The 25,182-nt window shown below is 49.3% G+C and overlaps 1 protein-coding gene across 11 annotated transcripts in view; it reads right to left on the bottom strand.

Moving 5' to 3' along the window:
* LOC144592204 (microtubule-associated serine/threonine-protein kinase 4-like) overlaps positions 1-25,182 on the bottom strand; it is a 344,807-nt gene that overhangs the window by 10,355 nt on the left and 309,270 nt on the right. For all 11 annotated transcript variants that reach the window (XM_078396718.1, XM_078396720.1, XM_078396725.1 and 8 more), the window contains 5 exons: positions 19,697-19,809; positions 16,326-16,474; positions 12,685-12,905; positions 7,406-7,603; positions 389-615 (listed from right to left, as the gene is read on the bottom strand). In XM_078396718.1, the coding sequence (XP_078252844.1) occupies positions 389-615; positions 7,406-7,603; positions 12,685-12,905; positions 16,326-16,474; positions 19,697-19,809 (908 nt within the window). The remainder of the gene's footprint in view (positions 1-388; positions 616-7,405; positions 7,604-12,684; positions 12,906-16,325; positions 16,475-19,696; positions 19,810-25,182) is intronic.

Here is a 25,182-nt window from a genome sequence, read left to right as displayed (position 1 = left end):
ATAACTGCAGATGCTGGTACAAATCGAAGGTGTTTATTCACAAAATGCTGGAGTAACTCAGCAGGTCAGGCAGCATCTCGGGAGAGAAGAGAACAAGGGTGACGTTTCGGGTCGAGACCCTTATTCAGACTGATGTCAGGGGGGCGGGACAAAGGAAGGATATAGGTGGAGACAGGAAGATAGAGGGAGAACTGGGAAGGGGGAGGGGAAGAGAGGGACAGAGGAACTATCTAAAGTTGGAGAAGTCGATGTTCATACCGCTGGGCTGCAAGCTGCCCAGGGGTGATGTTTTGGGTCGGGACCCTCTCAGTTTTGGCATTGTGAGCTGTTACGTCCATCGCAATGGTGAGCGCGAGGCTCTGCACACCGGTAGCTCGTGCGGACTCACCCAGACAATGTGATGGACTGTGTACACATCGCTGTCGCCCATGTAGACCCGGATTGCGCGCAGCGAGAAGCCGTACTTCTTTCCCGAGCTGTAGATGATTACGGGCGGCTTTGGGCTGCCAGAGCTGGCGGACGAGTCCCGGCTGGGCGACGAATCTCTGGACGAAGGGTCAGATGAGAGCGAATGTGGGGAGATCGGACTCGCCAAGGGAGAGGCACCGTACACGTCTGAAACAAGAGTAAACCTTTTTAATCCCACGGACTTTCATGTGTTTTGTTTGTCTCGTGTATGTATTTTGTGTTTTTACGACTCGGCAGATCAATTTCCCTCCTGGGATAAGTAACGTTCTATCGTAACGTATCGTATCGTATGGACTGGTGAGAGAACACAGCTGGAAGAGTTTTTAAGTGTCGGAAGGAACTGCAGATGCTGGTTTACACCGAAGATAGACACAAATGCTGGAATAACTTGGCATGGGCAGGCTGCTTCTGTGGAGTAAAAGGAATAGGCGACGTTTCGGGTCGAGCCACTTCTTCAGACTGACTTTAGTTTCGTTTAGAGATACAGCGCAGAAACAGGCCCTTCGACTCACCGGGTCCGCGCCGACCAGCGATCCCCGCATAATTAACACTACCCTACACACACTAGGGACATTTTTTTGCATTTGGAGTGTGGGAGGAAACCGAAGATCTTGGAGAAAACCGACGCAGAACGTACAAACTCCGTACAGACAGCACCCGCCACCGTGACCGCCCAAACTGACCGAGGAAAATTGTGTGTAGTTATTCACAAAATGCTGGAGTAACTCAGCAGGTCAGGCAGCATCTCAGGAGAGACGGAATGGGTGACGTTTCGGGTCGAGACCCTTCTTCAGACTGACCCAGTGTGTGTAGGATAGTGTTAATGTGCGGGGATCGCTGGTCTGCGCGAACTCGGTGGGCCGAAGGGGCCTGTTTCCGCGCAGTACCGCTAAACTAAACTAAACATTTGGACAGTTACAGGGATGGGAAAGGTTTGGAGGGTTATGAATCAAACCCAGGCAGGTGGGACCAGCGTAGATGGGGAACTGCAGTTGGCAAGTTGGGCTGAAGGGCCCTTGTTCCCTGCCCTCGGACTCTATGAGTCCACCTAAGTAAACGAGACAAATGGCTGGGCCAGGTTCCGCCTTTGTGCAACAATTCCCAGCAGGAATTGACTTTTATTCTTTTCATCTCTGCCAGCAAGGTTTGATTTATAGTTATTTAAATAAACCCAGAAGCGTATTAACTACACACAAAACAAAACTAGGAGTTGTTCATTGATCATGCTGTGCATAGCTCTGCAAAAATACACAGCAATTCCTGTAAAAAAATGACACACATCATCAGATCTTAAACCCCTTACTGGGGCTGGCTGTTGCCACACGTTTTTCAGTTTAGAGATACAGCGCGGAAACAGGCCCTTCGGCCCACCGTGTCCGCGCCGCCCAGCGATCCCCGCACACTAGCACTATCCTACACACACGAGGGACAATTTTTACATTTATACCAAGCCAATTAACCTACAAGCCTGCACTTCTTTGGAGTGTGGGAGGAAACCGAAGATCCCGGAGAAAACCCACGCAGGTCACGGGGAGAACGTACAAACTCCGTACAGACGGCACCCGTAGTCGGGACTGAACCCGGGTCTCCGGCGCTGTGAGGCAGCAACTCTACCGCTGCGCCCATTTTTCTTGGGTTCCGAATGAAAGCTGGAGTCTGGAGGGGCTCAAAGCTCAAAAGAAAAAAGTGACTAATTGTAGCCTCTAGTCCACCAAAGTATAGTATGAAGATAGATTATGTATTATACAGGATTGTCGTCTTCTTTCGTTAAATTATGGATACACTGCACCAGGGAAACCAGCATAGCTTCTGAGTGATCAATGTGTTTAGCATGTATTTGTTGTAGGTCAAAGGTAGAGACAAAATGCTGCAGTATGTCATAAGGGATAGGAGTAGAATTAGGCCATTCGGCCCATCAAGTCTAATCTGCCATTCAATCATGGCTGATCTATCTCTCCCTCCTAACCCCATTCTCCTGCCTTCTCCCCATAACACCTGACACCCGCACCAATCAAACCTAACAGCAGGTCAGGCAGCATCCCTGGAGAAAAGGAATGGGCGACATTCTGGGTTGGGACCCTTCTTCAAGCTGAGAGTCAGGAGAGAGGGGAACGAGAGATATGGAAGGGTAAGGTGTGAAAATGAGAGATCAAAGGGGACGAAGGTCAAGGAACATGTAGGGCAGACCATTGTGAGCTAGGGGAAGGTGACAATGAGGCATACAGTATAATATTTAATCACGGGGACAGTCAGACTGGTCGGAAAACTAGGGTGGGGGCGGGATGGAGAGAGAGAGAATGCGAGGGTTCCTGAAGTTAGAGAAGCCAATGTTCATACCACTGGGGTGTAAGCTGCCCAAGCAAAATATGAGGTGCTGTTCCTCCAATTTGCGCTGGGCCTCACTCTGACAGTGGAGGAGGCCCAGGACCAGGGTTGCCAACTGTCCCGTATTAGCCGGGACATCCCGTATTTTGGGCTAACTTGGTTTATCATGTACGGGACCGCCCTTGTCCCGTATTAAGCCTGGCGCTGTAGGTCCGGACGCTGTAGGACCGGGCAGTGTAGGTCCGGACGCTGTAGGTCCGGACGCTGTAGGCCCGGGCAGTGTAGGTCCGGACGCTGTAGGCCCGGGCAGTGTAGGCCCGGACGCTATAGGCCCGGACGCTGTAGGCCCGGGCAATGTAGGTCCAGACGCTGAGGGCCCGGACGCTGTAGGCCCGGGCAGTGTAGGTCCGGACGCTGTAGGCCCGGGCAGTTAGGTCCGGACGCTGTAGGTCCGGACGCTGTAGGCCCGGGCAGTGTAGGCCCGGACGCTGTAGGCCTGGGCAATGTAGGCCCGGACGCTATAGGCCCGGGCAATGTAGGCCCAGGCAGTGTAGGTCCGGGCAGTGTATGTCCGGAGGCCCAGGTGCCGCCTGAAGGAGGTTGCATAGCAACCCGCCTCCCGGCCCGGCCGGCCGCCATTGGTGGAGCGGGAGCACGTAGCCGCTGGCTGGGTGAGGTCACGTGGGGCGCAGGGCGGTGACGTCACCTTGTCCCTTATTTGGGAGTGAGATAGTTGGCAACCCCTACCCAGGACAGAAAGGTCAGTGTGGGTATAGGAGGGGGGAGTTAAAGTGTTTCGCAAAGGGGAGATCAGGTCGGTTTAGGCAGAGGTGTTTAGGGGGTGTTGTAGGCTCCCTGTGCTGTGCACAAACTTCCAACCCCCTCCCCCCCCCCCCCCCACACCCTGAGTCAATGCAGAACTAAAGGAAACGAGCCAGCAGTAGTTCCAGCGCAGTAAATATGATGTTGTAGGAAGGAACTGCAGGTGCTGGTAGAGTTGCTGCTTTACAGCGAATGCAGCGCCGGAGACTCAGGTTCGATCCTGACTACGGGCGCCATCTGTAAGGAGTTTGTACGTTCTCCCCGTGACCTGCGTGGGTTTTGTCCGAGATCTTCGGTTTCCTCCCACACTCCAAAGACGTACAGGTTTGTAGGTTAATTGGCTGGGTAAATGTAAAAATTGTCCCTAGTGGGTGTAGGATAGTGTTAATGTACGGGGATCGCTGGGCGGCACGGACTTGGAGGGCCGAAAAAGGCCTGTTTCCGGCTGTATATATATGATATGATATGATGATAAACCGAAGATCGACACAAAAAGCTGGAGTGACTCAGAGGGTCGGGCAGCATCTCTGGAGAGAAGGAATGGGTGACGTTTCGGGTCGAGACTTGAAATTCGAGTGTGACCCGACACGTCACCCCATGCCCCTCTCTCCCTCCAGAGATTCTGCCTGAGTTACTCCAGCATTCTGTTGTCTACCTTGGCAGAATATATGATGTTCTGGAATGATCCGCAGGCAATGTTTGAAGACGTTTACGGTACATTAAGGACAAGAATTTTAGCTTTAGTTTTATCTGGCTGTGCCTTCAACAAAAGAGAGAAATCCCACACGTTTGTGAAAAATGCGATCTTGAAATATATGCCCATTACCACAAGAAAATATATTGCACTTTCAAGTGCTTCCATCGTGATCTAGTCTGACAGCAACAGCCCAGTTGTGCAGTTAATGTCCCTGCTAAGCAAAAATATTCTCTTTAAACCCCTTGATGTTTGGCGATGTTATGATTCTTTTGAAATGGCTGTCTAGAGAGGATAGACTTGGTTATAATTATTACCACATCGCCTCAGCAGAGCAGCACTTCGTGCTAGGACTATTAATAGTTTAGTTTAGTTTACAGGTACAGCGCGGAAACAGGCCCTTCGGCCCACCGGGTCTGCGCCGACCGGCGATCCCCGCGCATTACGGTGGCGCAGCGGTAGAGTTGCTGCCTTACAGCGAATGCAGCGCCGGAGACTCAGGTTCGATCCTGACTACGGGCGCCGTCTGTACGGAGTTTGTACGTTTTACCCCGTGACCTGCGTGGGTTTTCTCCGAGATCTTCGGTTTCCTCCTGCACTCCAAAGACGTACAGCTATAGCTATGTAGGTTAATTGACTGGGTAAATGTAAAAATTGTCCCTAGTGTGTGTAAGAGAGTGTTAATGTGCGGGGATCGCTGGGCGGCGCGGACTCGGTGGGCCGAAGGGCCTGTTTCCGCGATGTATCTCTAAAATCTAAAAAAAATAATAATTAACACTACCCGACACACACTAGGGAAAATGTACATTTATACCAAGCCAATTAGCCTACAAACCCTGTACGTCTTTGGAGCGTGGAGCGAAGATCCTGGAGAAAACCCACGCAGGTCACGGGGAGAAGGTACAAACTCCGTACAAGACAGCACCCGTAGTCGGGATGGAACCCGGGTCTCCGGCGCTGTAAGGCTGCAACTCTACCGCTGCGCCACCGTGACGCCTACTGATAGGTCCAATTTAGATTTTCCCTTCCCTTATTCGTACACTTCCCAGCGAAGACGACGACATTTTGTGACTGAAGGCAGACGCAAATTGCTGCAGTAACTCAGCGGGTCAGGCAGCATCTCTGGAGAGAAGGAATAGGTGGCATTCCAAATTGAGACCCATCTTCAGACTGAGAGTCAGGGGAGAGGAAAACTAGAGGTATGAAGAGGTGCAGAACAAATCAGAGGCGGCACCAATGGCCAAGGAGATCACAGTGGTCCATCCATGTACCTGCCTAATTGGTTCTTAGAGGACTACCTCCTCTGGCAGCTCGTTCCGTACACCCACCACCCTCTGTGTGAAAAAAGTTTCCGCAACGTTTAAGAAACATTTAGACAGGTACATGGATAGGACAGGTTTAGAGGGATATGGGCCAAACGCAGGCAGGTGGGACGAGTGTAGATGGGACTTGTTGGTCGGTGAGGGCAAGTTGGGCCGAATGGCCTGTTTCCACGCTGCTTGACTCTATGACTATAAAGCGTTTGACGCACTGGGTCTCCATTCACTGGCGTTTAAAATGATGAGGGGGGACCTCATTGAAACTTACCGAATAGTGAAAGGCCTGGATAGAGTGGATGTGGAGACGATGTTTCCACGAGTGGGAGAGTCTAGGACCAGAGGCAACAGCCTCAGAATTTAAGAACGTTCCATTAGGAAGGAGATGAGAAGGAGTTTCTTTGGTCAGAGGGTGGAGAATCTGTGGATTATTATTAAATCTTCTTACAAGATGTCGGACGTCTATTCATTGTGCTAGTCACAACCGGGTCTTACCGTGGACATTACAGAGGCCAAGTCAGTGGATATTTTTAAGGCAGAAATAGATAGATTCGTGATTAGTACGGGTGTCAGGGGTTATGGGGAGAAGGCAGGAGAATGGGGTTAGGAGGGAGGGATAGCTCAGCCATGATTGAATGGCTGAGTAGACTTGATGGGCCGAATGGCCTCATTCTTCTCCTATCCCTTATGAACATCAGCATGCAGTAGAGTTTTGATGGGTGCAGAATGCTGGAGTAACTCAGCTGTAGGCTTGGACGCTGCAGGCCCGGACGCTGTAGCCCCGGACGCTGTAGGCTCGGACGCTCTAGGCCCGGACGCTGTAGGCTCGGACGCTGTAGGCTCGGATGCTGTAGGCCCGGGCAGTGTCGGTCCGGACAGTGTAGGTCCAGGCAGTGTAGGTCCGGAGGCCCAGGTGCCGCCTAACGGAGGCTGCGTAGCAACCCGCCTCCCGGCCCGGCTTGCCGCCATTGGTGGGGCGGGAGCACTTGGCCGCTGGCTGGGTGAGGTCACGTGGGGCGCGGGGCGGTGACGTCACCTTGTCCCTTATTTGGCAGTGAGAAAGTTGGCAACCCCTACCCAGGAACCCAGGACAGAAAGGTCAGTGTGGGTATAGGAGGGTGCCACCGTGAGGCCTACTGACCACAGCGTCCGAGCCTACAGGCCGCGTCTGGAGTACTGTGTGCAGTTTTGGTCTCCAAATTTGAGGAAGGAAATTCTTGCTATTGAGGGAGTGCAGCGTAGGTTTACTAGGTTAATTCCCGGAATGGCGGGACTGTCATATGTTGAAAGACTGGAGCGACTAGGCTTGTATACACTGGAATTTAGAAGGATGAGAGGAGATCTTATCAAAACATATAAGATTATTAAGGGGTTGGACACGTTAGAGGCAGGAAACATGTTCCCAATGTTGGGGGAGTCCAGAACCAGGGGCCACAGTTTAAGAATAAGGGGTAGGCCATTTAAAACTTTTTCAGTCAGAGAGTTGTGAATCTGTGGAATTCTCTGCCTCAGAAGGCAGTGGAGGCCAATTCTCTGAATGCATTCAAGAGAGAGCTAGATAGAGCTCTTAAGGATAGCGGAGTCAGGGGGTATGGGGAGAAGGCAGGAACGGGGTACAGATTGAGAATGATCAGCCATGATCACATTGAATGGCGGTGCTGGCTCGAAGGGCCGAATGGCCTCCTCCTGCACCTATTGTCTATTGTCTCTGGAGAGAAGGGGCGGGCGACGTTTCGGGTCGAGACCCTCCTTGTTCTGAGCGGCGGACTGATTCGTATACCTGCAGGGATCATGAGGGAGAGCGCGGTGGCAGAGACAGACTTCATCACTTTCCCCGGCCTCTCTTTCTCCGAGCCGTCCTGCCGCTGATGGGCCACCAGGGGGATGTTGTCGCTCGGACTCTTCGAGCAAATGTCCATGCTCTCCACACAGTCGCCCTTCGAGCTAATCTGATCCAGGTGCTCCGAGAAGCTGCCAACTGCTCACACACAAATGCATTCCATCAGTTTCTCCCACGTCATTTTTTTATTTCCCGGCATTAAGTTTACACTCTCGTCAATACGGAAACGAAAAACATCGCACTCATCCAATTGCAAAAGCAGCCAAGAATCACATAGCAATATGTAATTTCAAAATAAATTGAAGGTCACCTTATATTTCAGTGACGTGCCTCCATCATTTTTAATTACTCTTTCCCCATCGGGAAATTCATGTGTTTATAAGTGAGAATAAACTAAGCAGAATTAGGCCGTTCGGCCCATCAAATCTACTCCACCATTCAATCGTGATTGATCTATCTTTCCCTCTCAACTAGGGTTGCCAACTGTCCCGTATTAGCCGGGACATCCCCTATTTTCAGTCAGAGAGTTTTTCAGTCAGAGAGTTGTGAATCTGTGGAATTCTCTGCCTCAGAAGGCAGTGGAGGCCAATTCTCTGAATGCATTCAAGAGAGAGCTAGATAGAGCTCGTAAGGATAGCGGAGTCAGGGGGTATGGGGAGAAGGCAGGAACGGGGTACTGATTGAGAATGATCAGCCATGATCACATTGAATGGTGGTGCTGGCTCGAAGGGCCGAATGGCCTACTCCTGCACCTAATGTCTATTGTCTATTGACCTTCTAAACTCCAGCGAGTGCAGGCCCAGTGCCGTCAAACGCTCATCATATGTTAACCCAAACATTCCTGGGATCATTCTTGTAAACCTCCTCAGGATCCCCTCCAGAGCCAGCACATCCTACCTCGGATATGGGGCCCAAAACTGCTCACAGCGCTCCAAATGCGGCCTGACCAGCGCCTTATAGAGCCTCAGCATTACATCCCTGTTTTTGTATTCTAGTCCTCTTGAAATAAATGCTAGTTGATGGGTCCATGACAACCTCTATTCATTTCATTACGTTTTATCTTTCCTTGGGCTATATTGGACTTTTACTGACTAATTTGAGGCTAGTAAAAAGAACATGTAATTGTTCAGTGTTGATATTGCTAACATACTTTGTGATCACTTATGGTTGAGCTACATAGAAACATAGACAATAGGTGCAGGAGGAGGCCATTCGGTCCTTCGAGCCAGCACCGCCATTCATTGTGATCATGGCTGATCGTCCACAATCAGTAACCCGTGCCTGCCTTCTCCTCATATCGTAGGAAAAAACTGCAGATGCTGGTTTAAATCGAAGGTAGACACAAAATGCTGGAGTAACTCAGCGGGTCAGGCAGCATCTCGGGAGAGAAGGAATGGGTGACGTTTCGGGTCGAGACCCTTCTTCAGACTGAGTTACTCCAGTATTTTGTGACTACCTTCTCCCCATACCCCTTGATTCCGCTAGCCCCCAGAGCTCTATCTAACTCTCTTTTAAATTCATCCAGTGAATCGGCCTCCGCTGCCCTCTGTGGCAGAGAATTCCACAAATTCACAACTCTATGGGTGAAAAAGTTTTTTCTCATCTCAGTTGGTCAGCACAGTGACAGGTTTACCACAAAGGCTTGAAGCTCGGGGAGAATGATTTTAAACGCGACTTCAACAGCTGTGAAGGTGAAGTAAATCTGATTATGGTAACCGGTAAATCGGTAGGGCAAACCTGGTGGTGCAGCGGTAGATTGCTGCCTTACAGCGCCGGAGACCCGGGTTCCATCCCAACCACGGGTGCTGTCTGCATGGAGTTTTCACAGATACAGCAGGCAGTGAAGAAAGCAAATGGCACGTTGGCCTTCATCGCGAGAGGATTTAAGTACAGGAGCAAGGAGGTCCTACTGCAGTTGTACAGGGCCCTGGTGAGACCACACCTGGAGTACTGTATGCAGTTTTGGTCTCCTAATTTGAGGAAGGACTATTGAGAGTGCAGCGTAGGTTCACCAGGTTAATTCCTGGGATGGCGGGATGACGTATGATGAAAGCATAGATCGACTGGTCTTATATTCACTGGAATTTAGAAGGATGAGAGGGGATCTTATAGGAACATATAATATTCTTAAGGGCTTGGACAGGCTAGATGAAGGAAAAATGTTCCCCATGTTGGGGGAGTCCAGAACCAGGGGTCATAGTTTAAGAATGAGGGGTAGGCCATTTAGGACTGAGATGAGGAGAAACGTTTTCACCCAGAGAGTTGTGAATCTGTGGAATTCTCTGCCACAGAAGGCAGTGGAGGCCAATTTACTGGATGTATTCAAGAGAGAGTTGGATATAGCTCTTAGGGCTAACGGAATCAAGGGATATGGGGAGAAAGCTGGAACGGGGTGCTGATTTTAGATGATCAGGCAGGATCATATTGAATGGCGGCACAGGCTCGAAGGGCCGAATGGCCTACTCCTGTACCTATTTTCTATTATTCTATGTACGTTTTCCCTGTGACCTGCACGCGTTTTCTTCGGGAGCTCTGGTTTCCTCCCACACTCCAAAGACGTACAGGTTTGTAGGCTAATTGGCTTCGGTAAAGACTGTAAATTGTCCCTAGTGTGTTTGTGTAGGATATCGTTAATGTGCGGGGGGGGGGGGGGGATCACTGGTTGGCGTGGACTCGGTGGGCCGAAGGGCCTGCTTCCGCGCTGTATCTCTAATTCCCTTCGAGTCAGAGAGTTGTGAATCTGTGGAATTCTCTGCCTCAGAAGCAGTGGAGGCCAATTCTCTGAATGCATTCAAGAGAGAGCTAGATAGAGCTCTTAAGGATAGCGGAGTCAGGGGGTATGGGGAGAAGGCAGGAACGGGGTACTGATTGAGAATGATCAGCCATGATCACATTGTGTGGCGATGCTGGCTCGACGGGCCGAATGGCCTCCTCCTGCACCTATTGTCTAATGTCCATAAACTAAAGTAAATAATAATGAAAGAAACACAGTGACGCAGTGAGTAATGACGCTGTTCCAGTGATCCAGGTTCAATCCCGACTTTGGATAGTCTGTGTACCATTTGCACAACAGTCTCCAGGTGCTCCTGTCTCCTGCTCAGAAAACGAGTGGGAATTGGCCACTGTGAATTTCCCAACATGTGCAGGTGGGTGACTTTAGACTTTCGAGAGGCAGCGCGGAAACAGGCCCCTTCGACCCACCAGGTCCATAGAAACATAGAAAGTCGGTGCAGGAGTAGGCCACTCGGCCCTTCGAGCCAGCCCATCCCATCCCATGACCCATCCCATATGACCATTCAATATGCTCATGGCTGATCGTCCACAATCAGTGCCCCGTTCCAGCTTTTTCTCTGTATCCTTTGATTCTCAGTCCCCAGAGCTAAATCTAACCCTCTCTTGAAAATAATGACCAGCAATCACTAGCTAGTGCTAGTCCACCAGCACTATCCAACACACTATCCTACACACAAGGGACAATTTACAATTTTTACCGAAGCCAAATTAATCTACAAACCCATACGTCTTTGTGGAGTATGGAAGGAACATACAGGGAGAGCATGCAAACTCCATATAGACAGCACCCCGTAGTCATGATTGAACCGGGGTCGATGGCACTGTAAGGCAGCAACTCTACCGCTGCGCCACCGTGCCGCCTCTTGTGAATACAGTGGTAGAATGTCAGGTGAATCGATAGGAATGTGGGGAGAATAGGATGGTTCACAGTGGGATTTGGTGGTCAGCGTGGAGTCGGTGGGACGAAGGGCCCGTTTCCTTGTTGTATCTGCCCACGAATCACTGAGAGCCTGCCGTCCACCACACACTGGTCTGCACGCGGTTTAGTGTAGTTCACAGATACCGCGCGGAAACAGGCCATTCGGCCCGCCGGGTCCGCGCCGACCAGCGATCCCCGCACACTAACACTATCCTACACGCACCAGGGACAATTTACAATGTATACCGAAGCCAAATTCGCCTCCTAACCCGCACGTCTTTGGAGTGTGGGGGGAGTCCAGAACCGGGGGGCCACAGTCTAAGAATAAAGGGGAGGCCATTTAAAACTGAGGTGAGAAGGAACTTTTTCACCCGGAGAGTTGTGAATTTGTGGAATTCTCTGCCACAGAGGGCAGTGGAGGCCAAATCACTGGATGAATTTAAAAGAGAGTTAGATAGAGCTCTAGGGGCTAGCGGAATCAAGGGATGTGGGGAAAAGGCAGGCACGGGTTATTGATTGTGGATGATCAGCCATGATCACAATGAATGGCGGTGCTGGCTCGAAGGGCCAAATGGCCACCTCCTGCACCTATTTTCTATGTTTCTATGTTTCAATCAACAGATCAATTTCCCTCATGGGATAAATAAAGTTCTATCATATTATGTTGTCTCAGATCACAGTGTTCTGTTTCCACTTTCGGGGATCTATGGCGATTCTTGGTTCTTGGTCCTCCAAAATATTCCAAATGAAATTTAAACTGGAGGAGGAATTTAAACTGGAGGTCTCTCACCCTGAGGTGCTGGCTCGACGGGCCAAATGGCCTCCTCCTGCACCTATTTTCTGTGTTTCTACGTAATACTAACCAAACTGGAAGCCGGGGGCTGAGCGGAAGGACTGCGTTGGTGAACTTGGCGATGGACTGTGTGTGGGTGAAACCGGAGCACCCGGAGATGACCTGTGCCATCACAGGGAGAACGTCCAAACTCCGTACAGACGGCACCCGTAGTCAGGATGGAGACCCTGACTAGGCTTGTATACACTGGAATTTAGAAGGACGAGAGGAGATCTTATCGAAACGTATAAGATTATTAAGGGGTTGGACACGTTAGAGGCTGGAAACATGTTCCCAATGTTGGGGGAGTCCAGAACCAGGGGCCACAGTTTAAGAATAAGGGGTAGGCCATTTAGAACGGAGATGAGGAAAAACTTTTTCAGTCAGAGAGTTGTGAATCTGTGGAATTCTCTGCCTCAGAAGGCAGTGGGGGCCAATTCTCTGAATGCATTCTAGAGAGAGCTAGATAGAGCTCTTAAGGATAGCGGAGTCAGGGGGTATGGGGAGAAGGCAGGAACGGGGTACTGATTGAGAATGATCAGCCATGATCACATTGAATGGCGGTGCTGGCTCGAAGGGCCGAATGGCCTCCTCCTGCACCTATTGTCTATTGTCTATTGACCTGGGTCTCGAGTGGCGCTGTGAGGCAGCAATTCTACCACCCACTGAACGCACCTGAAAGAGTTGAACTGCTGATGGTGCTGGGGGTGGTCGCATCGATCTCGTCCTGCGACGTTCCGATGGAGAACAGGATATTCTCCGGGTCCCTGTTGGAGTCTTCGTTGGAGAGCGACTCATCGTCCTCGGCAGAGATGGCAAAGCTGGGCAGCATCCCAGAACGTTGGTAGCAGGTGCTGTTCTCACTACTGGACGAGTGAGACAGGGACAGGTGTTGCCTGAACACAAGACAAACAAGAGACGTTTCACCGGACAGAATCCCAACCTCTTTATTCAATACCTTCACCTTTAGTTTTAGTTTTTAGTTTAGAGATACAGCACGGAAACAGGCCCTTTCGGCCCACCGGGTCCGGTCCGACCAGCGATCCCCGCACACTAACACCATCCTACACCCACTAGGGACAATTTGTTTAACATTTACCAAGCCAATTAGCCTACAAACCTGTACGTCTTTGGAGTGCGGGAGGAAACCGAAGGTCTCGGAGAAAACCCACGCAGGTCACGGGGAGAACGTACAAACTCCGTACAGACGGCGCCCGTAGTCGGGATCGAACCCGTGGTTACAGACCATCGATTAACACACAGCGTGGCGTGTGAGAAAACTGAGTAAACACACTGCTGGGACTGAGTCGCGCCTGCTGAAAGCTGACATTGTTAATGCTGATTCACACAACTTCATAACCAATGATCCGCTCATTAACTCTTCCAAGATAGCACCGTTAGCCACACTTGTGAAGACAAAAGTGTTCCCAAATGTATGAGCACTCGATTGTAACATCGAAGCCACATCCAAACAATAAACCCGTCGCTACGTTTAAGAAGCATTTAGACTGGTACACGGATCGGGTAGGTCTGGAGGGATATGGTCCAAACGCAGGCAGAGGTGGCTCAGCGGTAGAGTTGCTGCCTCACAATACCAGAGACCCGGGTTCGATCCTGACCATGGGTGCTTGACTATACGGAGTTTGTACGTTCTCCCCGAGTCCTGCGAGGGTTTTCTTTGGGAGCTCTCGTTTCCGTCCCACATTCCAAAGATGTGCAGGTTTGTAGGCATTGTAGCGTTGGTAAAAAATTGTTAAAATTGTCCCCAGTGTGTGTCAGGTGGCCACAGTACTAGGGACCACAGTTTAAGAATAAGGGGTAGGCCATTTAGAACTGAGATGGGGAAAAGCCTTTTTCAGTCAGAGAGTTGTGAATCTGTGGAATTCTCTGCCTCAGAAGGCAGTGGAGGCCAATTCTCTGAATGCATTCAAGAGAGAGCTGGATAGAGCTCTTAAGGATAGCGGAGTCAGGGGGTATGGGGAGAAGGCAGGAACAGGGTACATTGAGAATGATCAGCCATGATCACATTGAATGGTGGTGCTGGCACGAAGGGCCGAATGGCCTCCTCCTGCACCTATTGTCTATTGTCTATAGTGCTCAGCGCGGACTCGGTGGGCAAAAGGGCCTGTTTCCGTGCTGTATCTCAAAACTAGGGCTGCACGGTAGCGCAGCGGTAGAGTTGCTGCTTTACAGCGAATGCAGCGCCGGAGAGTCAGGTTCGATCCTGACTACGGGTGCTGCACTGTAAGGAGTTTGTACGTTCTCCCCGTGACCTGCGTGGGTTTTCTCCGAGATCTTCGGTTTCCTCCCACACTCCAAAGACGTACAGGTATGTAGGTTAATTGGCTGGGTAAATGTAAAAATTGTCCCTAGTGGGTGTAGGATAGTGTTAATGTGCGGGGATCACTGGGCGGCACGGACTTGGAGGGCCGAAAAGGCCTGTTTCCGGCTGTATATATATGATATGATATGATAAACTAAAGGTGGGACTAGTGTAGATGGGACATGTTGGCCGGTGGGGGCAAGGTGGACCGAAGGGCCTGTTTCCACACTGTATCACTCTATGACTGTGGATCTGTTAGTATTATTGGCTGTGTGACTATGACTTAAGGTGAGAGGGGAAGATTTAATGTGGACCCGAAGGGAAACTTTTTCGCACAGAGGGTGGTGGGTATTTGTAAACGAGCTGCCAGAGGAAGTAGTTGAAGCATTGTGACAACATTTAAGAGACATTTGGACAGGTACATGGATATGGCAGGTTTAGAGGGATATGGGCCAAACGTGGGCAGGTGGGACTAGAGTAGACAATAGACAATAGGTGCAGGAGGAGGCCATTCGGCCCTTCGAGCCAGCACCGCCATTCAATGTGATCATGGCTGATCATTCTCAATCAGTACCCCGTTCCTGCCTTCTCCCCATACCCCCTGACTCCGCTATCCTTAAGAGCTCTATCCAGCTCTCTCTTGAATGCATTCAGAGAATTGGCCTCCACTGCCTTCTGAGGCAGAGAATTCCACAGATTCACAACTCTCTGACTGAAAAAGTTTTTTCTCATCTTAGTTCTAAATGGCCTACCCCTTATTCTTAAACAGTGGCCCCTGGTTCTGGACTCCCCCAACATCGGGAACATGTTTCCTGCCTCTAACGTGTCCAACCCCTTAATAATCTTCTACGTTTCGATAAGATCTCCTCTCATCCTTCTAAATTCCAGTGTATACAAGCTTAGTCGCTCCAGTCTTTCAACATATGATAGTCCCGCCATTCCGGGAATTAACCTAGTAAACCTACGCTGCACGCCCTCAATAGCAAGAATATCCTTCCTCAAATTTGGAGACCAAAACTGCACACAGTACTCCAGGTGCGGTCTCACTAGGGCCCTATACAACTGCAGAAGGACCTCTTTGCTCCTATACTCAACTCCTCTTGTTATGAAGGCCATCATTCCATTGGCTTTCTTCACTGTAGATGGGGTCAGCATGGGCAGGTTGGGCCGAAGGGCCTGTTTCCGTGCTGTATGACTCGATGACACGATTATGAGTTTCGTTTAGCTTGGTTTAATTTAGAGATATAGCACGGAAACAGGGCCCTTAGTCCCACCGAGTCTGCATGACCAGCCACTAGCACCACCCTACACACACACCAGGGACAACTTACGATTTACAGGAGCCAATTTTACCGACAAACCTGCACGTCTTTGGAGTGTGGGAGGAAACCGGAGCACCCGGAGGAAACCCACGCAGGTCACGGGGAGAACGTACAAACTCCGTGCAGACAGCGCCCGCAGTCGGGATGGAACTTGGGTCCCTGGTGCTGTGAGGCAGCAACTCTAACGCTGCACCACCCACAGGTTGGGACCCTCCTTGGGACTATCCATGCTCCTCAGAGCTGTTGCCTGACCTGCTGAGTTACTCCTCTTTTTCATGTAAACCAGCACCTGCAGTTCCTTGTTTTGCTTAGTTGGAGAACTACCTTGCAACAAAAGACGCTCCTCGACTTACGAAGCTCCGACTTACGATATTTCGGCTTTACGACAGTGCAAAAGCTGACATTGTTAATGCTGATTCACGCAACTTCATAACCAATGATCCACTCATTAACTCTTCCAAGACTCTTCCAAGTACGGTAGAAACCATACTTCGAATTTTGAAGTATGATCTTTGGGCTTGCGATGTCCATTTTTCGACTTACGATATTTTCGATTTACGATATGGGTTTATTGGAACGCAACCCGGATCGTAAGTCGAGGAGCACTTTTTTTAAAAAAACACAAAACATTTTTTTTTCTAAATTGGTCTTTTGAGCCGGAGAACACTGACATTTCAGAGTCTGGAATCCAGGTCAGTGAGTCCACGTGCAAGGTGTTGGCCTTCTTCAGCTTCCTGCCCGCAAAGTCCTTCTCCCCCTGGGTCTTTTCGATGAACCTCTTCTCGTCGTTGTTCGATATTCGATCCATGCTTTTGTAAACCTTTGGAGAAAACAATTTGACGGATCACTTGTAAGTGAAGTTAAGGAAGACTTTGAAAATGGCGCCAAAATATGGTGTCTCTTGCATGCGGGGTCACAGAGCCACAGAGTGATACAGTGTGGAGACGGGCCCTTCGGCCCAACTCGCCCACACCGGCCAACAATGTCCCAGCTACACTGGTCGTAGAGTCATAGAGTGACACAATGTGGAAACAGGCCCTTCGGCCCAACTTGCCCACACTGGCCAATAATGTCCCAGCTACACTAGTCCCACCCGCCTGTGCTTGGTCCATATCCCTCCAAACCTGTCCTGTCCATGTACCTGTCCAACTGTTTCTTCAAAGATGGGAAAGTCCCAGCCTCAACTACCTCCTCTGGCAGCTTGTTCCATACACCCACCACCCTTTGTGTGAAAAATTTACCCCTCAGATTCCTATTAAATCTTTTCCTCTTCACCTTGAACCTATGTCCTCTGGTCCTCGATTCCCCTACTCTGGGCAAGAGACTCTGTGCATCTACCCGATCTATTCCTCTCATGATTTTGTACACCTCTATAAGATCTCCCCTCATCCTCCTGCGCTCCAAGGAATAGAGACCCAGCCTACTCAACATCTCCCTGTAGCTCACACCCTCGAGTCCTGACAACATCCTTTTCTGAACCCTTTCAAGCTTGACAATATTTTCCCTATCGCATGGTGCCCAGAACTGAACACAATATTCCAAATGTGGTCTCACCAACGTCTTCTTCTTCTTCTTCCGTTTGAGGCAGCGGAGGTTACGTAACGCCTCGCAGGCACTGAGTCCAGTGCAATGTGCTGTTATCGAGGGCCGACAACAGCACGAGGCTCATGTTGTGGACCTCCCCATGGTGAGCCCTGTCAACTGACCTCAGTCAGGCGAATGACAACAAACAGAGACAGCAGAAGCAGAAAAACCAACGTCTTACACAACTGCAACATGACCTCCCAACTTCTACACTCAATACTCTGACTGATGAAGGCCAAAGTGCCAAAAACCTTTTTGACCACCTTATCCACCTGCGACTCGACCTTCAAGGAACCATGCACCTGCACTCCTAGATCCCTCTGCTCTACAACACTACCCAGAGGCCGACCATTCACTGTGTAGGTCCTGCCCTTGTTCGACTTCCCAAAATGCAACACCTCACACTTCTCTGCATTGAATTCCATCAACCATTCCTCCTCCCACCTGGCCAATCGATCCAGATCCTGCTGCAATCGTTCACAACCATCTTCACTATCTGCTAAACCACTCACTTATGTGTCATCATCAAACTTGCTAATCTTGCCCTGTGTGTTATCAGCCAAATCATTGATGTAGATGACAAACAGTAACGGGCCCAGCACCGAACCCTGAGGCCCACCACTAGTCACAGGCCTCCAGTCTGAGAAGCAACCTTCCACCATCACCCTCTGCTTCCTTCCATGGAGCCAATTTGTTATCCATTCAGCGATCTCTCCTTGGATCCCATGTGATCTAACCTTCCAGAGCAGCCTACCATGGGGAACCTTGTCAAACGCCTTACTGAAGTCCATGTACACAACATCTACAGCTCTGCCCACATCGACCTTTTTGGTCACGTCTTCAAAAAACTCAATCAGATTTGTGAGACACGACCTCCGACGTACAAAACCATGCTGACCGTCCCTAATCAGCCCTTGCCCGTCCAAATGCCTGTATAACAGATCCCTCTGCCTGTATAACCTATCGCTCGATCAGTGGACTATTTCTGTGCAATTGCTAATCGTGGATGTGCCGGGGACTGTAAAATGGTGCCAAAATGGTGCCTCTTGCATATGGCCTCAGTGGGCTATTCTGTATTAACCGGGGAATACATGTTCATAAGTGATAGGAGAGAATTAGGACATTCGGCACATCAGGTCTACTCTGCCGTTCAATCATGGCTGATCTATCTCTCCCTCCGAACCCCATTCTCCTGCCTTCTCCTCATAACCTCTGACACCCACACTAATCAAGACTCTAACTGCCTTATCTCTGCCTTAAATGTGGATGATCAGCCATGATCAATCACAATGAATGGTGCTGCTGGCTCGAAGGGCCAAATGGCCTCCTCCTGCACCTATTTTCTGTGTTTCTATGTTTCTAAGTATATCCATTGACTTGGCGTCCACAGCCATCTGTGGCAATGAGCTCCACAGATTCACCACCCTCTGACTGAAGAAATTCTGTCTCATCTGCTTGCTAAAGGAACGCCCTTTAATTCTGAGACCATGTCATCTGGTGCTAGGCTCTCCCACTAGTGGAAACATCCTCTCCACATATGGACGGCGATAGTCTCGCTGAGCTGAATGCAAAAAAAACAAAGTAATTCACTGTACCTTGGCACGCATTATAATAGAGAAACCATTGAGCCATTGGGTACGGCAATAGTCTACTGGATTGTTTGTGTAAAAACAGGGATAAAAGTTCCATTGAGCCATTGAAACTATTTTACCGAAAACATAACCCTGCGAAATCCTAAAGGGGATCTTATAAAGATGTATAAAATTATGAAAGGACCGGACAAGCTAGGTGCAGGAAAAATGTTCCCAATGTTGGGGGAGTCCAGAACCAGGGGCCACACAGTCTACGAATAAAGGGGAGGCCATTTAAAACTGAGGTGAGAAGAAACTTTTTCACCCAGAGAGTTGTGAATTTGTGGAATTCTCTGCCACTGAAGGCAGTGGAGGCCAATTCACTGGATTAATTTAAAAGAGTGTTAGATAGAGCTCTCGGGGGTGCTAAGCTCGAAGGGCCGAATGACCTACTCCTGCACCTAGTGTCTATTGGGGCTAGTGGAATCGAGGGATATGGGGAGAAGGCAGGCACAGGTTACTGATTGTGGACGATCAGCCATGATCACAATGAGAGGCGGTGCTGGCTCGAAGGGCCAAATGGCCTCCGCCTGCACCTATGTTCTATGTTTGTAAATGAGGCTTGTGGGACACTGCACCTCATCGGTGGCAGGCCTGGCTCGCCTGCTGTGGAACTGCGAAACCCCCCTGATGTGCAGAAACAGCAGTCAAGAAAGGCAATAAGGATGTACAACTGGGAGCTGAGGACACAGAAATAGGTGCGTAACTCATGTGCACAGATAACATCTCCAAAATGCTCATACAGATCCAGAAAATGTTCGGTAGAGATCACATCAGAGTTATATTTTACAATACCTTGCAGCAACGTGGTCTGTAAAGGTACTCACTTTGTTAAATCGGTGGGAGCATGATGAAAACTGTCTTATTTCCAAATTGAAATCCTCCTCATTTGTCTCCTCCTCCTCCTCAGTTTCCATGTGATGGTACCTCTCGGACCGGGCTAAATGTAGTCACAAAACGTCGGTCAAAATTGAGCTCTTCAATAACACTGGAAGTCATACACATGTACAAAAATATACATACACACTGGTGGCTCAGCAGTAGAGTTGCTGCCTTACAGCGCCAGAGACCCGGGTTCAATAGACAATAGACAATAGGTGCAGGAGGAGGCCATTCGGCCCTTCGGCCCTTCGAGACAGCACCGCCACTCAATGTGATCATGGCTGATCATCCACAATCAGTACCCCGTTCCTGCCTTCTCCCCATACCCCCTGACTCCGCTATCCTTAAGAGCTCTATCTAGCTCTCTCATGAATGCATTCAGAGAATTGGCCTCCACTGCCTTCTGAGGCAGAGAATTCCACATGTTCGATCATGACTACGGGTGCTGTCTGTACGGAGTTTGTACGTTCTCCCCGTGACCTGCGTGGGTTTTCTCCGGGTGCTCTGGTTTCCTCCCACGCTCTAACGATGTGCAGGCTTGTAAGTTAATTGGCTTTGGTAAAAGATTCTTCTTCTTTCTTTCGTATGTCAATGACAACAATCAAAAGTTGCAAATGGTGCTTCAGAGTACAGTAGTTGACGCTTTGCTGCAAATATTGCCAGTTCCGTAGAACTAGCCAGGGTGGACGATGAGGACGGTAATAGATTGTTAATTGTCCCTAGTGTGAAGAGAATAGACAATAGGTGCAGGAGGAGGCCATTCGGCCCTTCGAGCCAGCACCGCCATTCAATGTGATTATGGCTGATCATTCTCAATCAGTACCCTGTTCCTACCTTCTCCCCATACCCCCTGATTCCGCTATCCTTAAGAGCTCTATCTAGCTCTCTCTTGAATACATTCAGAGAATTGGCCTCCACTGCCTTCTGAGGCAGAGAATTCCACAGATTCACAACTCTCTGACTGAAAAAGTTTTTCCTCATCTCCGTTCTAAATGGCCTACCCCTTATTCTTAAACTGTGGCCCCTTGTTCTGGACTCCCCCAACATTGGGAACATGTTTCCTGCCTCTAACGTGTCCAACCCCTTAATAATCTTATACGTTTCGATAAGATCTCCTCTCATCCTTCTAAATTCCAGTGTATACAAGCCTAGTCGCTCCAGTCTTTCAACATATGACAGTCCCGCCATTCCGGTGAATTAACCTAGTAAACCTACACTGCACGCCCTCAATAGCACGATTATCCTTCCTCAAATTTGGAGACCAAAGCTGCACACAGTACTCCAGGTGCGGTCTCAGTAGGGCCCTGTACAACTGCAGAAGGGCCTCTTTGCTCCTATACTCAACTCCTCTTGTTATGAAGGCCAACATTCCATTGGCTTTCTTCACTGCCTGCTGTACCTGCACTGCATGTTGGATAGTGATAGGCTGGTCGGCGCGGTCTGGGTGGGCCGAAGGGCCTGCTTTGACGCTGTATCTCTACACTCTAACAATACAAACAACTTATCCAAAATTTCACACAAGCTCATACATCTAACTTCAAGTGTGGTCAACTATCCTGAGAAAACCGAAGATTCTTACTTGCAGCAGCTCAACAGGTCTGTGAATGCAAGAACACAAACAAGACATAATCCTTAAGAACACTAATGACCGGGCAGTGCAGCGGTAGTGTGGCTGCCTTGCGGCATCAAAGACCCAGGTTCGATCCTGACTACGGGCGCTGTGTGGATGAATTCTTGCCATAGAGGGAGTACAGAGAAGGTTCACCAGATTGATTCCTGGGATGGCAGGACTTTCATATGAAGAAAGACTGGATAGACTCGGCTTGTACTCGCTGGAATTTAGAAGATTGAGGGGGGATCTTATAGAAACTTACAAAATTCTTAAGGGGTCGGACAGGCTAGATGCAGGAAGATTGTTCCCGGTGTTGGGGAAGTCCAGAACCAGGGGTCACAGCTTAAGGATAAGGGGGAAGTCTTTTAGGACCGAGATGAGAAAACATTTCTTCACACAGAGAGTGGTGAGTCTGTGGAATTCTCTGCCACAGAAGGTAGTTGAGGCCAGTTCATTGGCTATATTTAAGAGGGAGTTAGATGTGGCCCTTGTGGCTAATGGGATCAGGGGGTATGGAGAGAAGGCAGGTACGGGATACTGAGTTGGAAGATCAGCCATGATCATATTGAATTGCGGTGCAGGCTCGAAGGGCCGAATGGCCTACTCCTGCACCTATTTTCTATGTTTCTATGTTCTCCCTGTGACCACGTGGGTTTTCTCCGGGTGCACCGGTTTACCCCCATACTCCAAAGACACGCAGGTTTGTCGGTTAATTGGCCTCTGTAAATTGTTCCTAATGTGCGGGATAGACCCCGTGCACGCGTGATTAGTGGTCGGCGTGGACGGTACATCTTGTAAAAATGAAAAAACGTTAAAGAAAATGCCAAACTCGCGCAAAAACAGTTACACAGCCTGGTGTTGTTAGAAATCGGCTTCGGCCAGCAAATCTGCAGCTCCCTTTTCCCAGTCTGTTTTTAAGTTGTTCTTCTGAGCAGGAACCTGTTGGTGGACCTCGCCAAATCCAAGAGTATCATCTTTATGCCGAGCTTGTTCCTTGTGGGGCCTGACCATTACATGTGGGTTAACCTACGATGAGCGTTTGTCGGCACTGGGCCTGTACTCGCTGCAGTTTAGAAGGATGAGAGGGGACCTCACTGAAACGTACCGGACAGTGAGAGGCCTGGATAGAGTGGATGTGGCGAGGATGTTTCCACTGGTGGGAGAGTCCAGGGACAGAGGCCGCAGCCTCAGAATAAAAACAGGAGCCTTTAGGAAGGAGGTGAGGAGGAATATCTTTAGTCAGAGGGTGGTGAATCTGCGGAATTCATTGCCACAGAAGGCCGTGGAGGCCAAGTCGGTGGATATGTTTATGGAAAAGATAGATAGATTCTTGATTAGTACAGGTGTCAGGGGTCATGGGAAGAAGGCAGGAAAATGGAGTTAAGAGGGAAAGATAGATCAGCCATGATTGAATGGCGGAGTGGAATTGATGGGCCGAATGGCCTAATTCTGCTCCAAGAACTTATCCCCATGAAACTTTTACTGTAAACATTACTGAATGCATTCAAGAGAGAGCTAGATAGAGCTCTTAAGCATAGCGGAGTCAGAGGGTATGGAGAGAAGGCAGGAACGGGGTACTGATTGAGAATGATCAGCCACGATCACATTGAATGGTGGTGCTGGCACTTTATTCTGTCTTCGCACTTTATTCTGTCTTAAAACTGTTACAATCTGTTTCGTTGGGTTGTTGCTGTTTTAATTTATACTGACTAGCTAATTAAATTATTGCATCGTATGGGAGGCGCATTCCCAATCTCGTTGTACCCCTCCCTGTACAATGACAATAAAGATATATTGTATTGTATTGTATTGTGTTGTATTGTAAGGGCCGAATGGCCTCCTCCTGCACCTATTGTCTATTGTTTATTGTCTATTGAGAAGGGAAGTTGGCGTGGCCTTATTGCTAGATGCACCAATCAAGCAGAGAAAAAAAGGCTAAAGCAAAACTATACAATTAAAAACGTAAGCCCCTCCTGCTCTCCCACCTTCTCAATCATGCCCCACCCTTGCTTTTCTCAGATGTTAGTCAGTTATTATCTCTCCTCCCTAATCCATCCATCCGTTATTTGGAGCATTGGAGTGAGGCTGTGCTCTGAAGCTCGGTGCAGCCAAGACGAAGGCGCGGTGGCGCAGCGGTAGAGTTGCTGCCTTACACCGAATGCAGCGCCGGAGACTCAAGTTCGATCCCGACTACGGGCGCCGTCTGTACGGAGTTTGTACGTTCCCCCACGTGACCTGCGTGGGTTTCCTCCGAGATCTTCGGTTTCCTCCCACACTCCAAAGACGTGCAGGTACGTAGGTTAATTGGCTGGGCAAATGCAAAAATTGTCCCTAGTGTGTGTAGGATAGTGTTAGTGTGCGGGGATCGCTGGGCGGCGCGGACCCGGTGGGCCGAAGGGCCTGTTTCTGCGCTGTATCTCTAAATCTAAATCTAAAAAATAATGGTAGGACCTTGCCTGTGATCTTTCCACTGCTGGATATTGAGGGGGCGGAGTCCGGTGGGGAGAGACCCCTCAAACAAGGGGGGGAGGGGGGGGGGGGAAATATCACCCCAGGTGGCCACATGAGTGGCAAGGATACTTAGTTTAGTTTAGTTTTCAGATACGGCAGGGAAACAGGCCCTTCAGCCCACTGAGTCTGGGCCGGCCAGCGATCCCCGCGCACTAACACTATCCTACACGCACTAGAGACAATTTACAATTTTACTGACGCTACTTAACCCACAAACCTGTACGTCTTTGGAGCGTGGGAGGAAACCGAAGCACCCAGAGGAAACCAACACAGGTCACGGGGAGAGCGTACAAACTCCGTACAGACAGCACCCGTAGTCAGGATTGAAACCGGGTCTCTGGCGCTGTGAGGCAGCAACTCTACCGCTGCACTACCGTGCTGCCCCTTTAATTAAAGATAGGTGCAAACTCTACTGACTATAACACTATTGAGTATTTCGAGACAATATGATGCGATTTTGCAATTTTTGTCTTGTATATATTTTTCATTGAGAATAAACTATACATTTGAAATAAAAAATAAATAATTTCCTATTTTATCCATGTATCTGTATAAATGTTTCTTAAACGTTGCAATAGGACCTGCCCCAACTACCTCCTCCGGCAGCTTGTTCCAAACACCCACCACCCTTTGTGTAAAAAAGTTACCCCTCAGATTCTTATTAAATCTTTCTCCCCTCACCTTAAACCTATGTCCTCTGATCCTCGATTCCCCAACTCTAGGCAAAAGTGCGTTTACCCGATCTATTCTGCTCATGATTTTGTACAACTAATTTGAGGAAGGACATCCTTGCTATTGAGGCAGTGCAGCATAGGTTCACGAGGATAATCCCTGGGATGGCGGGACTGTCATATGAGGAAAGACGGGAAAGACGGGGCTTGTATTCACTGGAATTTAGAAGGATGAGAGGGGATCTTAATAGAAACGTATAAAATTATAAAAGGACTGGACAAGCTAGATGCAGGAAAAATGTTTCCAATGTTGGGCGAGTCCAGAACCAGGGGCCACCGTTTAAGAATAAAGGGGAGGCCATTTAAAACTGAGGTGAGAAAAAACCTTTTCACCCAGAGAGTTGTGAATTTGTGGAATTCTCTGCCACAGAAGGCAGTGGAGGCCAATTCACTGGATGAATTTAAAAGAGAGTTAGATAGAGCTTTAGGGGCTAGTGGAATCAAGGGATATGCGGAGAAGGCAGGCACAGGTTATTGATCGTGGATGATCCACCATGATCATCATTTTAGAAGGATGAGAGGGGATCTTATCGAAACATATAAGATTATTAAGGGGTTGGACACGTTAGAGGCAGGA

The sequence above is a fragment of the Rhinoraja longicauda genome, chromosome 3 (assembly GCF_053455715.1).
Source record: "Rhinoraja longicauda isolate Sanriku21f chromosome 3, sRhiLon1.1, whole genome shotgun sequence".
In the NCBI taxonomy this organism is placed as follows: domain Eukaryota; kingdom Metazoa; phylum Chordata; class Chondrichthyes; order Rajiformes; family Arhynchobatidae; genus Rhinoraja; species Rhinoraja longicauda.
This window is presented reverse-complemented; position numbering and strand designations above follow the sequence as displayed.